We start from the raw sequence: 15,039 nt of genomic DNA on the forward strand, positions 1-15,039 counted from the left end.
TTTAACTTATCTCTAATAGCAGAACAAGCACCTTTATTATTTAGAAAAAGTTTCCCTAGTGAGAGAGCTTTAAGCCAGGAAGACAGTCACTTCCCTGAAAGCTGGAACCTGTGGCTTGTCTTATCCAAACAGAGATGTCTTACCTCCCTTTCTCCCACTTATAATAAATGCCCACAGCAGTGCTGGTCCACAGAAGGGCCTTATGATCCTCAGATAAAAGGAACTAAGCCAGGGCTCAGTGTTACTGCACAGAGGGTGATTCAGCACCTGCCCTGTCGTGCCTGGTGCCCAGGCTGAATGGATTTTTGGAGTACACCTGTTGTTGAACCCCTGCCAAATACTGATGGCCACTAACCCCCAAATCACTTTTCTCCGCTGTTGATGTTTGGAATGTCAGACAGGACTGAGCAGCAGCCGGCATGTATTTCAAACACAGCAGATGGATTTTTATATTAGCTCCTATTTCATGTTCAGGCAGAGCGACCGCCACACTAAAACCACAGCCTCAATGCTGCCGAGTTTGCTTCTGTGAGATTAATTCTGTGAAATTAATTGGGACAAGATTGAAAAGGAAATTAAAATGCAGCTGAGTGAACAGGCTTTTCAAATACCTTTTTCCTGCTCTATTCAGACTTGAATTCTGCGGTGGTCGCAGGCACCGTGGGAAGTAATTTACGGGAGGCAGGCTCTCAGGAGCCATCGGTTACGTATGAGGAGACCTGCACAAGCGCCACAATCTGGAGCCACTGAAGAGCGGTAAACACCCCGCTGTGGCCTGAGCTGCGTCCCTGCACCGGGCGGAAGGGGAGCTCGGTCCCTGCTCCAGAAAATGCTGTTCAGAAATATCTGGGCCCGAAAGGAACACAGGAACATCCGCTGGATGCACAGATCTGCTTCGTTATTAAAATCTCCCTTTAATATATTTTAAGACTCAAATTGGAACTCTGCATTAAGTGGGCATACAACTGCATGGGGCTTAGGAATGGATGGATGTGTTAAGGGAGGTCGGCGGGGTCCTGCTGACTGTGCCATTGGCTACTGTTTCAGAGCTTGGATACATGGCCCTGGCTTCTCCTCAAAGAAGCTTGAGCAACTGATCAATTTTGTGACAAAATTTCTCAGACCAGGAAAGGCACACAGCATTTCTATGTACGCCCTTCATTGGATGGCCTTTTATTTCCAAGTAAGGACCTTCTATGCTTTCAAACATCTCTGTGAAGAGTTCTTGGCAGGACAGGTTACTTTCTTTTTTCTTCACTCAATTCACCAATAATTTATTGAACTCCTAGTATGTAGCTAACATTGACCCGCAAAGTTTACTTTATTGTTAATGGAAAAGGGGAATATAATAATTAGTAATCATTTCCTAGATGCCAGGCACGTCTTTACACAAATCCTCTAATGTAAGTATCAGAACACCCTCTGAATAGAAATTATCCCAGTTTTTACAGATGAGGGAACTGAGGATTAGCAAGATTAAGTGACTTTGTTCTGGGTCATGTAAGTAACCCATCTTTGATGATCTGCTTCCCTAAGAAAAGCATAGGTGATGGACATTTGTTTATCTATGGGGTGCATCTTTCTTACCCAGCCAACCATCCTCTCTGGATTTTTTTTTTTAAAGGACAAATTGCTCTCTTCCTGGGATCATTCCTGCCCAAAGGCCCTTGACTCTAACAAACTCTCCTGGCCTTAGGATTCTAGGATTCAAGTTTCGGTCATACTTGGGCAACTATTAAGAAACAGCAGAGAGCCCCAGGAGCCCCAGAATAAAGTTACTACATCCCCAACTCCTGACCCATACCCCCATCCTGTTCTCCACCTGCCACCCCCTCTTCAGAATATTTCTTTTATCATACAGAGAGGGGAAAGCCAGGGGCAGTGATAAGGACCAAAACCAAAAGAGCTTATAATCAGAATTTATTTAATCTGAATAAATAATTAAAACTAAAACACATTTTTGTGTGGATTTATCTAGCAGTTTTCTCATCATGTTTGTTTAGAATGGGAATGTTTGAGGTGGAAGGAAGCTTACAGCTCATCCTATTACAACTCCCTCATTTTACAGGTAAGGAAACTATCTGGGTTAGCTGAGCTGTACCCAGTTGCATCTTGTCTTGTGTTTCTCAGGGAAATAGACTTCTCCAGGTTCCTAAGTGGCAGGCTTTTCTTGCCTGACGAAAGTCCTACTGGCCAGAGAGAAAAGTAAAATGGAGATTTTGAGATACCATTTTTTTCTGGACTACCCTCAACTTGGGTCAGTTCTGCCCCTCCAGGTGTGAGAGGCAGGCTGCAGAGTGTAACTGAATCCAATAAAGGAAGCCAGCTGGGGCGAAAGCGAAATAAATTTAGAATCCATATGAGGGAAAATTCCAGAGATTAGGAGTTACTGAACATCTGTATAGACAGACAGCTTAGAATGGTAGTGGAATCTCCTTTTCTGTCTAAATTAGTTCATTTACGCTTCTTAGAGGAAAGGGAATGGATTGGGTGGCCTTTTAAGGTTCCTTCCTGTCCAAGGAGTCTTACTGAGTTAAGTAATATAATAAAGGTAAATCCAATCTGAAATGCTCCCCAAGCCAACGTTAACTGGAATGAAGCTTCATGAGGGAAACTTCAGCTAAGCTTCTAGCTTCTCATTTCTTCCTCCGACATGCAGAGATTAGCAACATGGAAAAAGGAGGCAGCTGGTGTAGCTTTTGGGGGGAATAAAGAAATGTGTTACTACCATGGTAAGGGATGACAGTGGACTCAGGACCTTCCAGAAGATGGAGAAAGAAGCCCGAGAGAACCAAGGCAGTAAGATATTTATTCTCAGTGAATTAGACTCTGATAGCTGTTAGTAATGCAGGACGGGAAAGGAGACTGATTAAAAAAACCCCAACAACAATGAAACAGGTTAGAGAGGTTCCCCATGTTCTTTGGTTTCTCTTAAAAACACAACAGCCATGGTAACCACAGTCAGCTCTCTAGTGCAGGGCAAGTTACCGCACAGTCCCTTCTAAAGGGAGGAAAGGGACCCCCCAGTGAGAAGCCATTAACAAAGGCAAAAGACATGCAAAACAAACAAAATAATCATGACCGAGAGAGAAGGCCAGCAGACAGTCTGGCTCTGTTCTCTCTCCCTCCTGCTGCAGGCACCTCAGACAATGTAAACAGTTAATTTGTTCACCTGCAGGCTCTGGGCAAACAGAAGCCTGGTCACACCTGAGTGGATAACTCGATTACCCCTGTAATGCCAGTGTGGTAATGTACACAAATTCTATTACACGGCAAACCTTGCTTTCGGGCATTTGAAATACCAATCAGGCCAATGTCCACTCCCTTCTTTGCTTGCAATTTATTCTTGGTGTATTGGAGCTGCACCAGAATGGTACTAGTGTGGTACTGTATTAGGAGTCTGGAAGAAATCACCAGAAGATTGTGATCTCACTCAGCAGGACTTGCAGGCCTCCTATTCTCTTGCAAAAGGTTGGGTCTGAGTTTGGTCCTAGTCCAAAAGGGACTTGGAACCGCTTGGGTTAGCCCTGGTCTGTTTCATAAGGAGTTTATGGTACATATCAAACCAAGACAAACCCTTGGTCAAGGTAGTGACATTCACAGAACAAAGATAAATGGCCAGTGATGGGTTAATAACACAATGGGTTTTCAATTTTCCTCTATGGAGTTTATATGCTCATCAACTAAAGAGCAAATTGTGCCTATTTCAAAAATGTGTTTGTAGATATTGACTGTCTCATAGAGGGAGAACTTTTTAACACATTTTTTCCCCCAGGGACAGAACCTATTTCCTTAGCCCACCTATACAGAATATGTGTGTAATCTTTCTTTACAAAGATGATGCTACTGATCCCTCAAACCATGAGTTCTGCATCTTCTTCATGTTGGTGATGGATCTGCAATAATCTATCCTTTTTTTGCCCAATTTTTTATATTCAACACCACCATTTGTGAGATGGTTAGGTGGGGCTAGGGGTTAACTTTGTGACTGAGGAAGAGAATAAAGTTAGCTGGACTTTATGGGTTGGATTCACTGTCTTGGCCTTGTCAGTACTTGCTCAAACCAACTGAGCTAACCAGCTCTGACTCCTCCCCCCATACATAATTATACTACAGTCTTATTTATCTATACGTGAATGAAGACGGCTGACCTAGCCAGAATATTTTCAAGAGTATGTACAAATTATGTACATGGTGATGACTTTTGAGCACCACAAGACCCTTTAAGAAAAGATTGAATTTTGATTGGCATAGTTTTAGTATTGTGTCTACTTTGTTGTATTTTTAAATGTGAAAATTGGTTCCTGAAACTGAATTTTCAATTAAGAATTTCCCTGACAACTATAAACCAATGGGAATTTACTCTATGTGTAAGGGAGCTGTGTGATATACAGAAGAGAAGTATATGAGGTGGAATAATTCTGGTTGTGGTGACTACATCAGCAAGAGTGAGAAGACCACCTTTTGATCCCAGCCCCACACTGCAATCCTCACCTTGCTCAGAATGCGGATGAGGTCACCCCGTTGGAAGGACAGTTCGTCTGGCTGGTCGCCATGGCAATCCCATAGGCCCTGGTAATAACTGGCATAGTCCACTGATCAAAGAGAGGAGAAATCAAAGTTAAAAGAACTCTGGCTTTTTCTGTGGAGCCCACAGTTTTGCTGCAAATAAAAACCAAGGTTCTGATATTACCCCTAGGAAACCTAAGATATAGGGTGTTTGGGAAGAGATACAGCCGAACACTCAGCATGAGCAAAGGACTGTGGGAAAGGAGGTCATTAAGTAACATTAAATATTTATATAACCTTTAGTCAGGTGCTATTCAATCATATGATAAATATATTCGTTTATTAATAAAAGAAAATCAGGCAGGTAATTTTTTATTTGGTAAAGTAAGTAAGCAGCACAAAGAGATTTCCTGTCAGACTTTCTTCATCCAGGGCATCCAAACTATCCAGTGCCTCTCTGTTATGCATTTGAAGTACTAAGTCTCCGACTTCTGCCTGTTGCAAGAGAGGCTGAGTCAGCCAGCACAAATGTGCATCACAGCCTCACATGTTGGCCTCCTCTGTTACACAGGAACTTCATCCTAGGCACTTCCCACCCAGGTACTTACTACACAAGGTAATTACCAATAAATGTGGAAACGAATAGCCCAGTATTTAAGTGGAACCGAGGGGGTGTCATCCATTACAACTAAATTCTGGGTGGGCTGGCCCTTCTCCAGCATCTCATTTGTAGACCCTGAACATGTCTGCCAAGATTTATCTGTGGGCCCCCAGGGGAACAGAAACCAAAGTGATCTGCATTAAAAATGAAAGCAACCGAAGACGACAAACCAAGCTTTAGAAACAGCCGGAGAGATTTACTGGGCTTCTCAGCAAGACTAGATGGCAGTGATGCCACAGGACAGTCATCGATTCTTAACAATGAAGAATTTGTATTGATCTTCTACTACCCGGAAAGGTTAAACACTAGAGTACAAAAAGGGAGAGGATCTGGGGATTTGAATGGCAGGAGAGCGAATGCCCACTGGACCAGGGATAATGTGGCAGTGCTCCCCGTTCCTTAGGATGCTATGTATGAGAGCTGTATGCGAAGCACCCACCAAAGATGACATTCCTATTGATCAGGAGTCCTGGGCTCTAATTAGAATTCAAGTGATTTTGGGGAAACTTATTCTACCAGTTTCCACCTTTCCCTTCATTTGTCTCGACCCTCCCATGAGGAGTGATGGTGCTAGTTGCTGAGGATGGGAACACATGGAAGGCAAGCAGGCATTGAGGGGGACAGAGGTGTTGGCTATACTGGCTTTTTCCCTCTCTGTTCTTGACTTATGAGCAATTCAAATAATAAAGACACAGAGGAAGAAAATCCCTATATGTCACTGGAAAAGAACTTTTAGTAGGAATGTTAAAGTGTACAAAAACAGAGGTGGGACAGAGTTGTTTACTTAAGATTCAGCTATTGCAAACAGAAGGAAAAATGTTAACCACATAAAGACTCGGGCATGTTTTCTTTAAACAGGAAATGTTTGTATATGCAGTCGACAACAGAGGGCAGCAAACAAGACAACTACACTGGAAACATCCTGCCACAAAGTTAAGTTCAGGGGAAAAAATTCATTGGGGAAAAAATGCTAACTATTGCAAAGACAAGGTATATATTTTGGGGGGATATCAGTGCAGGAAGTAACAGAGAAATATCAGTCCCCTGAAAAGTGAAAGTAGTTTTCCCAGAGAGTATATTAATGTGTTTTCAGTTGTAATGGAGCTGACTGATCACTTCAAGATTTTGACTAAGTTTAGGAATGAAAAGTATATTGACATCAATATTCTTCATGGATCTATATATGGCAAAGAAAATCATTTGATAAAAAGTTTTTTTTAAAGAAAATGTAACTTGATATTTCCAAATAGTAAGACTGACAAAGTTACCTTGGCTTTTTCTGGCCTAGCAGATGGTCACTGTGGGGGTACTGCTCCCCACGTACCTGGAGGCGGGATAGCTCCTGAAATTATGAGTACTTTTCGGGTATATATGTAAAACATGATTTCATATTGGGTATATAAGACACCTGAGGAGAACACGTGGAAAAAGACCTATTCTAAAAGCACAACAGATCACAGGGAATGCCAGAAGCTAGAAGAAAAACAAAAACCTTTCAAGAAAAACTGAAGATGGAAGATGTCTTCAGTTCTTCATAAGATAAATGCCAAAAGAAGAAAGAGCTCAGGAATCCAGGGGAGAGTTTAACCTACCCCGAGAACTGGAATTGTCAGAACCGTAAGAAGACAGTTCCGGAAAATAAGCAAAATGAAAGGCTAAAAATAGGGAAAAGGTTGGACTTGCTTCTAAACAGAAGTATTCTGGTTTTAAGGAAATCAGGGAGGAACTCCTTCACTGGACAGTACTGCAGACTCCCGGTTTAACGTGTGTGATGGATATTTCTGTGTAAGTATGCACACTTCACTGCATTCATTCTTCAACTTTCAACACGCACGTACACAGCACCTACTAAATGCTGGGCACCATGCTAGACACGGGGAATTCCGCGTTGGCCACACACACGGTCCCTGCCCTTAGGGCTGCCATCAGCAGGGGAGGCAGCAGGAAACAGTCACACACCTATCTAGCTATTTATGATTATGATATGTCTGCAAAGAAGTTGAGGGTGCTGCATATAAAAGGGAATCTAACCTAGTCTGAGGGGTCAGGAAGGCTTCCCTGAAGCGTTAGTTGTAAAACAAAAACCTGACCTGGAGTGGGCGTTATTCAAAAACCTTGCGGAGGGGAAGAAGAAAAGCGAGGAGCCTTTTTCCCCTGAAGTTGGCCCCAGGAAGAGCTTGAAGGCTGAGAAGTCTGCGGGGCCAGTCCGGCTCCTCCCTAAACCTGCCCAGCATACCTGATGAACAGAGAAAGCATGAGGAGACTTTGATGTCTTTAGATCAGTAAGGAGTTGGGAGCCTGAGAGGGAGGATTGCCTCTGTGGGCTGAACTGAGGTTCCGTTAGGTTTACACTACTCTGGCAGCAGTCAGAGATCAGAAACGGTGCAGTATTCTGACCATTTAATTAATTCAAAACATCGTCATTCTCATTTTGAGGACATTATTCCATCTAATTATTTTTTTTTCCAGTCTGTCCATTTGGAATGAAAAACAAAAGAATAAAGCTTAATGCCAGCATTTCTCAATGTCTCTCCAAAAAAAATGTTACTCTCCACTAAATACAGCCTGGTAATTCAAAAGCAAAGCACTAATATATTCAGCATAAAACAGACAGAGGACCTAGAGCAATAATGACACCACTAATAACTAAAACAGTTATAACAATTAACAACAATTACAATGATAGAGAAGCTAATGGGTATGATCACGGCATTTAAATTGCTAGCAGAGCTGAGGACTTTTTCTAGAGAAAAAAAAGGGCTGCATCTTATTTTCTTTATCCCACGTAAGAGGAGCTATGCTCCAAGCAAGCAAAATGTCACAGAAGGAAGAGCAACAGACCAAGTCAAAAAATATATTGTTTTTCCTCTTTCCTAGGTATTTATTGCAAAGCATTTGTCATTCCACACCAAGTCTTTATAACCAGCGACAGTCATTTCTCCTGTAACTGAGGCCAAGTTGGTGCTACTATTGACAGAGTCAATATTTGAAAATGAGCCTCCATGAAGTGGAGAGCTCTAAAGTGGAAAGACCAGGACATCTTTCTGCATTTCTCCCTCCTTAGGGACACAGAGCCTGACGGTGTTCTTTCCAAGGTTCATATGTCCTTGGGCTTTTGTTTGAGGGATTCTGGGTAGCTCCAGAATTCAAGCTGTGACCACGGAAAAGAGGCTAAAGGCAGGTCAGCATGTTGTTTATATTTTCTTGATTAAACAAAAGGACCATGCCAATGAGGCCCTGGGTACAGATTATGGAAAAGAGAGACAAAAGGAGAAGACAGATAAAACCAGTTCTTGCTAGAGCATGGGGTGGTGAGAAATGGACAGACAGACAAAGCAGTGGCCCACTGGGGGGGACTTGAAATGCTCTCTAGGCCAGGCCAGAAAAGGCCACCATGTTCAGTCCATTAAAGGAGACTCAGCCTGATTAACCTTATTAACTATTTCAGAAGGAAAGGCATAAAAAATTGGCCAAGCTCCACTGATTACGACACCAGAACACGAAGAGTGACTGAAAATACAATTTGCTTGTTTTCACAGCCCTTAATTTAATCTTTGAGTTTTGAAATTACTATGGTCCTTAATGTTATAAATATGATCTTGCAGTGGGGAACACTTACAGATCCAAATTTTCATCTCCTGTGCTCTTTTTATCGAGCCCAAATCATAGCTGGCTGACGATCATCTCATGTTTGGTCTTGGGAAACAGGTTTCAAAAAGTAAGAGCTGCAAACACCTCTCTGACTTCTCTCTGTTTCTTTTATGTAATAGTTCACCCCACTGGCGACCACTAAAGTGGAAAAAGTATTTGAGGGCTGGAATGCTCACCAGCAACCATTTCTCTGCCCTGCGGAAATGACTGAACACGGGCTCCCCCTTGGCTGAGTTTGCTCACAATTTCAGAGCGAAAACGACCTGTTTCAACATCTTCTTTGGTCAGAGACTTGAGTGTATCAGCATGAATTGGGCCTCCAGCTCTGCTTTTTATTTGACCTGGCATACCCCAGAAAATGGCCAGTAGTTTTCATAGCTACAAGCACAGAATGAGTTTTATTTTTGGTTACCTGGACATGCCTTCTCCTGGTAGGGAAGGGAAATAAGCTCTTATCACCAAAGACACTTAGTGTTAGACCATTAGGCTAATGGGTTGGAATTTAGTGAAAATCTGAGGTGTTGAAGAGTCACTCATTAGAATAACCCTGTTACTAACAGTCAAGCTGTAAACTGAGCTCTTCATAGATTGAGCAATCAATACTACAAGGCTGTGATAGATTTTCTAGGTAACAGTATAAAAATAAAAGAAATTACATCTTACAGGGTCATTAACACCCAATCAGGATAAACTGAATTCCCCCCCCCCCCTTCTGATAAGATCTTAGTTGGGCTTTAAAAGTGTTAGCAGTTCCATCAGGGAAAAGCAGAGCATTCCTCGAACAGGATCCCTGGAATAGTGAAGAAAAGTATGTGGATTTTAAAGGTACCCTGCTAGCCACAGCACCTGTTAGGAGAAAATAGTTTTCCCCCTCAAAGGGCACATGACACCTGAAAATAACTAAGTGAACCAAACTTGTGCAGCTTGCCTATTACAGAAGAACCCCCACCGTCCTGGGGCTCCCTGCCTTTTATATGCCTACCCTTCCCTCGGATCTGTATATCTTATTGTTATAAAGCTAAGTGATGACATTTGGATGTTACATATTTGTCGCTGTTTCTATAGCTCCTTTGTAGGAAAGGCACTATATAAATTCAATAAATAAATAAGTAAACACAAATAATAAAATTTCCTGCCTCAGATCCTGCAGAGAGCATGAAAAGTCTTCTGTTTTTTAATCGCCAAGTAAGTCACCAATCATTTTAACTGGTGGGAAGTATAAACCATAGAAACATATGCAGAGCTCACTACACTTTAACAACATCTATTTTGGAGGCAGGAAGCATGAGGAATAAAGTTTTTTTTTAAATCTATTTGAATATCTTATAGTAACTTATGGTTAAAAAGAATATGAAAACAAATATATGTATGTTCCTATATGACTGAAGCATTATGCTGTACACCAGAAACTGACGCAACATTGTAAACTGACTATAGTTCAATAAAAATATATTAAAAAAAAACCTACTTGAATTATAGCTGCTGGAACAACTAAGAAATAAATCTTCCCTCATCCTTCAGACTGAACCTTAGAAAGAAGAGTAGAAGGAAGAAATGAGATGAGGGAGGAGTCCCAAATTGAATTTTAGGCTTTTGCCAGAACACTGCTGCTTCTTGAATGGACTTTAATATAAAGTTGGCCATGGGAAGCTTCTAGTTATTCCACCAAGCTGTCCACATGAAGTGCTTCTTTCCTGTACCAATGAGGGAAATTGGTTGAGAAAAGACACATATGGGACATGAGTTGGTCAGGAAACAGATTTTTTGGTTGGAATTCTGTACAGCAAGTGAAACAGCAAGGGTAAGTTTCAGAATGGACTTGAGGAGAGGTGTTTGTCATAAGGTCCTTACTTGAAGCTACACTAACATTCCTGTGTCATACTCGCCTAGGTTCTTTCTCTCCAGCTTTGACACGTGACTTCTGATGCTGCCTCTTTGCTGCCTTTTCTCTCCTCGAGAGAAGGCAGATGTTTAAGTCGGGTCTGTAATTAAACCTGTTACATATTCACTCCCGTGGAGAAAGCACCAAGGAAAGGCTTTACTGAATGGATAAGGAAGAGAAGAAAAGGCACGAGGAGAGGAAGAGAGAGGAGAGTGGGAAGGAGGCGGGGTGCGTAGAGAGAGGGGGAGTAGGAAGGAAGGGGAAAAGAACCCCTAGGCTCAAGACTTTCACAGACTCTCTAAGAAGAAGTCAGCCAGTATCTAAATCAGCCGCAGCTCAGGCTCTGTCGACGGAATAAATGTCCTTGAGGTGGCCTTTGCAACACGTATTCCTTTACAGACAATGACAGACTAGGTCCTTGGTCCATATAAGGAGGCTTTAGAGGGGCATCTGACCTTAGGAAGGATGGGCTCACTAACAGACTGAAGCATGGGTAACAGTATGGGATGAGTAAGATGTAATTTTGTATTCAACAAACCTGTTACATATTCATTTCCAAATGTGCCTGGAATCAAACCAGGCCATCAGAAGTCAGCATCACCAAGCAATTCTATCCTTCACCCCACATTCACTTTTCAGATCTGACACATTTCCATTCCCCTCTGAACTTGTAATCTCCAGGCCTCTCAGACAGGAGACATTTCCATTCTTTCCATTCTCAATCCTCTGATCTCTTAGAGATGAGGCAATTCTATTTTCACTATACTGATTTGAGAAATACTGATAGGAAAAAATAAATATCTGGTTTGGCTTCCCACTCTCTCTAGGATAAGTCTTAGCCATCTGGGAACATTACTTAAAGTGAATGGGTGGCTGCTTTTAAAGTTAAGATATTTCCCTCTCTAGTTATCTTTTCTGGGGCAGTTGAGGTCAACACACCAGCACCCTCTTGACTGGGGAGTCCGGTAATGTTTGTAGTCTGAGAAAGGTGCCTCCTCCAGTGGGAAGATAGCCCTCATACCTCCTTTCTGTAGGGTGTCACTGTCATCCTCTTCTAGGTCATGCTCTTCATCTGCGGGGATGAACAAGATCAGGTTAGTAATTAGTGCTCAACAGTCTGTATTTGTACCGACGGGTCTCCTTTCCCTGAGTTCATCACACTCTCTTCTTTAAGGCAATAATGACCATGTTCTCTCTCTCTCTCTTTTTAAATCATCTCTCACCTTCAAACTGGCCTTCTCTTCTTTCCTCCCCCATTCATTCATTCATTCACAAACATTTTTAAGTGTTTACTGTGTGCAAGACGCCGCCCTGGGAACTGGAGGTGCAGCAGTGGACAAGACGGCCGGGTCCCTGCCTTTGAGGAACTTCCAGTCCACTGGATCATTTAGACGCCTATTACTAAAATCCTAATCCTCTTCCTCAAACCCTATATTCCTCTTCCCCTTCTAGAATTCTCTTCAAAGTGTATTATCTCCCCATAAGCATCCAGAGTGTGTGTGTGTGTGTGTGTGAGTGTGTGAAGATAGGCACGTGTTTAAGCCCTCTGTGATTAATTAGTCCTTAATGTATCAAGCTTTGTTCAGCTGTAGCAGAAGCTGGTCACATACGTAATTTTATGTTCTTAGTACTTGGGGCTTGTAGTTATCTTTTACTGTTGTTATTTTAGCCTGCCTTGTTCATGAGAGTGTAAGCTCCTGAGGGCAGTTGGAATGGTCTTTTAATTAATTGCTGCAGGTGGATGGATTCTAAGTCAATGCTATTGTCTAACTCCATCCAAGTGTTTATATGATCAAAGTCACAACATGATTGGCCTAATTTTCTTACCACCATCAAATTGTTTCATCTCAGACTTCATACTATCTGAAAACATGGGAACTGGGCCTTTATCAAGAAAGCATGAGCGCCAGAATCATATTAAGCTATTTTACACGTGGGGTAAAATGTGCAAAAAGACACCTGCTGTTCTCCTTTTCATCACTACCACCTACTGGACAGAGCACAGCTACACACACACACACACACACACACACAAAACTAATGGGGCACAGTGATCAACATTTTGAAGGCTGGATACTGTTTCTTCTGGCTACACGTACTTTCCTTTCTCTCTGTGGGTCTTAGGGCACTTACGTGTCTCGCTTCCCCATAGTTAGGCCACTAAATGGAACTTTTGAGGGGATGGCCTGTGACAGCCCCCTCTTTTTTTTAAAATATAAGGTTTACAGGGCAATATGAGTTCTGGTATGTCACACGAGGGGAAGTAAACTCTAAGTTCGTAAGTAAGAATAAACAGCATAAAAATATGTTTAAACACTATAGAACATTCAAGAAGTAATCGATTTTACATACAAAATAATACGGTTCCCCTGTAAAAATTAAAATTAATCTTTTATTGGGATTGATACTCTGAGAAATGTCACCAAGATTACCAAGATTAAAAAATATTTTAGTATTTACCAAGATTAAATGTTACCAGGATTAAAAAACATATCATATAAATAAATAAATAAAAATATATAAAATATAGCTGCCCTACAAGATTCTGTGGGAAAAGGACTCAACCCCTCTTATCTCCGTGTATGGCCCAGCAGCATATATCTCCTACTCACCACTTGTAGTGCTGCCCCAACCTCACCATGAGGAATAAAGACGTGAGATAATGGAGGAGTGAAATCAAGTATCGGAAATAGATCACGTGGAACTAAATCACGTTAAACATCATTCTTTGCACATTGTCTTCTTATTACTTGCCCACTTCCTTCCTTCCTCTGCTATGATGCTTTTCCTTTTGGATGTGGGACCAATTTCACAGGATTGGAAACATTAAAAGAAGAGTTGGTATGCCCTCAATTTTAGAGATACCCAATAATCTGGACACAGCACAGCTCTTTTGCTGATATCAAACAACTTAATCACAGAGACCAATAATTTGCTGTGCTTAGGCACTTTTGCAGAGAGGGTTTATTCTACCTCTGCTGTCTGTGCACAGATGTCTCTTCCTCCCAATTCTAATCAATGTAAATTGGGTCAGATCTCCGCCGTGAATTACAAATTGGATACGAAGTTGGAGGGTCACCGTGCCTGCTACTCCACCTCCTTCCCACCACCATTAGATGGGAAGCTACACCAAAGATCTTTTCTAAATAAATCAGACTTTATTGTAAAACTTGGCCGCTGACGAGACATAACCTCATTAGCATTGATTTTAAAATAAATTATTGAAAGTGGCTTGCCTGCTCTTTGCATTTGTAAAATAGGAGAATGTAAACGTATTTGCAATGGTAAAAATGAAAACTAAAACTTGATTCCTTTATCCTTTCAGGCACCAGCACTTAATCCAGTCATGATACAAAAATGGAAAAAATAAAGATCTGTTTTATGCAGCTCTAGAAACAATGATTTCCCTTATGCCTCTGGAGTCACCTAGAAAGAAACAGAATGTTGGCCCTAGATCTTATATATCATTCACCACCAGTACTAGATGCTACGGTGATGGATGTGAACCGGGAAGCTCCAGTCTCTATATCTGTTCTGTCTAGCGCTGTCCTTTCCAGGGTGCTGAAAGTGAGCGCAAGTCAAGAAGCCCAGCTATTGATGTGAGAGGCTGGGTGTGTGCCTCTGTGGCCTTTGAAAGAGTGAGTATGGGGCCCCAACACATAGTGAAGGAAAGTGCCCTCCACAGATGGCTGTGAAAGGCACACATCTCAGCACCTTCCCAGCTTCCGAGGGCACAATGCACACAGAGAGGTGCTGAGTTCACCTTGGATCCTTCAGTGAAATCAAATTGGTATCTCTCAAACTCCAAAGCCAAGAAAACTGATTATATGGCAACAGAAAAAAAAGTCTTTTTGCTCACAAAGGGAGCTGTTTACAGCCAAATATGTCATTTTTTTCATCTATAAGGTGAGGCTTTAATTTTAAAAAGTTTATTTTTAAATTAAAAAAAATTAGGCTAAAGAGCTTGTTGAACTTCTTTGTAAGAATGTTATTAGGCATTTTAGTATTTATATCTACTGAAATATGTGTTCATTTAAGAAAGAATTAAAATTTATGTGCTAGCTCAACTTCAAACAGTAATAGATTATAATGGTCTTTGCTCCTAACAGGGCACATGGGAACCCAATCCTACATAGACTTTAAACAAATTAACCTCTGAAGATTACTGTCCACTTATTACATTAAATGCTCTACTTGATTCCCAAATATCTATCTCAATTGGGAAAACAGTTGAGGAAGATTCTGTTAACTATGCGAACATGTAAGAGAACCATGGGGTATCACAAATGAGCATCAGTATCCAGAGAGTTGATTTTCAATCAACACTTTTGGCACA

At 41.6% G+C, this 15,039-nt stretch overlaps 1 protein-coding gene across 1 annotated transcript in view; it reads right to left on the reverse strand.

Moving 5' to 3' along the window:
* SKAP1 (src kinase associated phosphoprotein 1) overlaps nt 1–15,039 on the reverse strand; it is a 257,324-nt gene that overhangs the window by 16,348 nt on the left and 225,937 nt on the right. The window contains exons 10-11 of the mRNA XM_031686090.2: nt 11,725–11,775; nt 4,495–4,595 (exon numbers count right to left, since the gene is read on the reverse strand). Of these exons, the coding sequence (XP_031541950.1) occupies nt 4,495–4,595; nt 11,725–11,775 (152 nt within the window). The remainder of the gene's footprint in view (nt 1–4,494; nt 4,596–11,724; nt 11,776–15,039) is intronic.

The sequence above is a fragment of the Vicugna pacos genome, chromosome 16, assembly GCF_048564905.1.
Source record: "Vicugna pacos chromosome 16, VicPac4, whole genome shotgun sequence".
Taxonomy (NCBI): Eukaryota; Metazoa; Chordata; class Mammalia; order Artiodactyla; family Camelidae; genus Vicugna; species Vicugna pacos.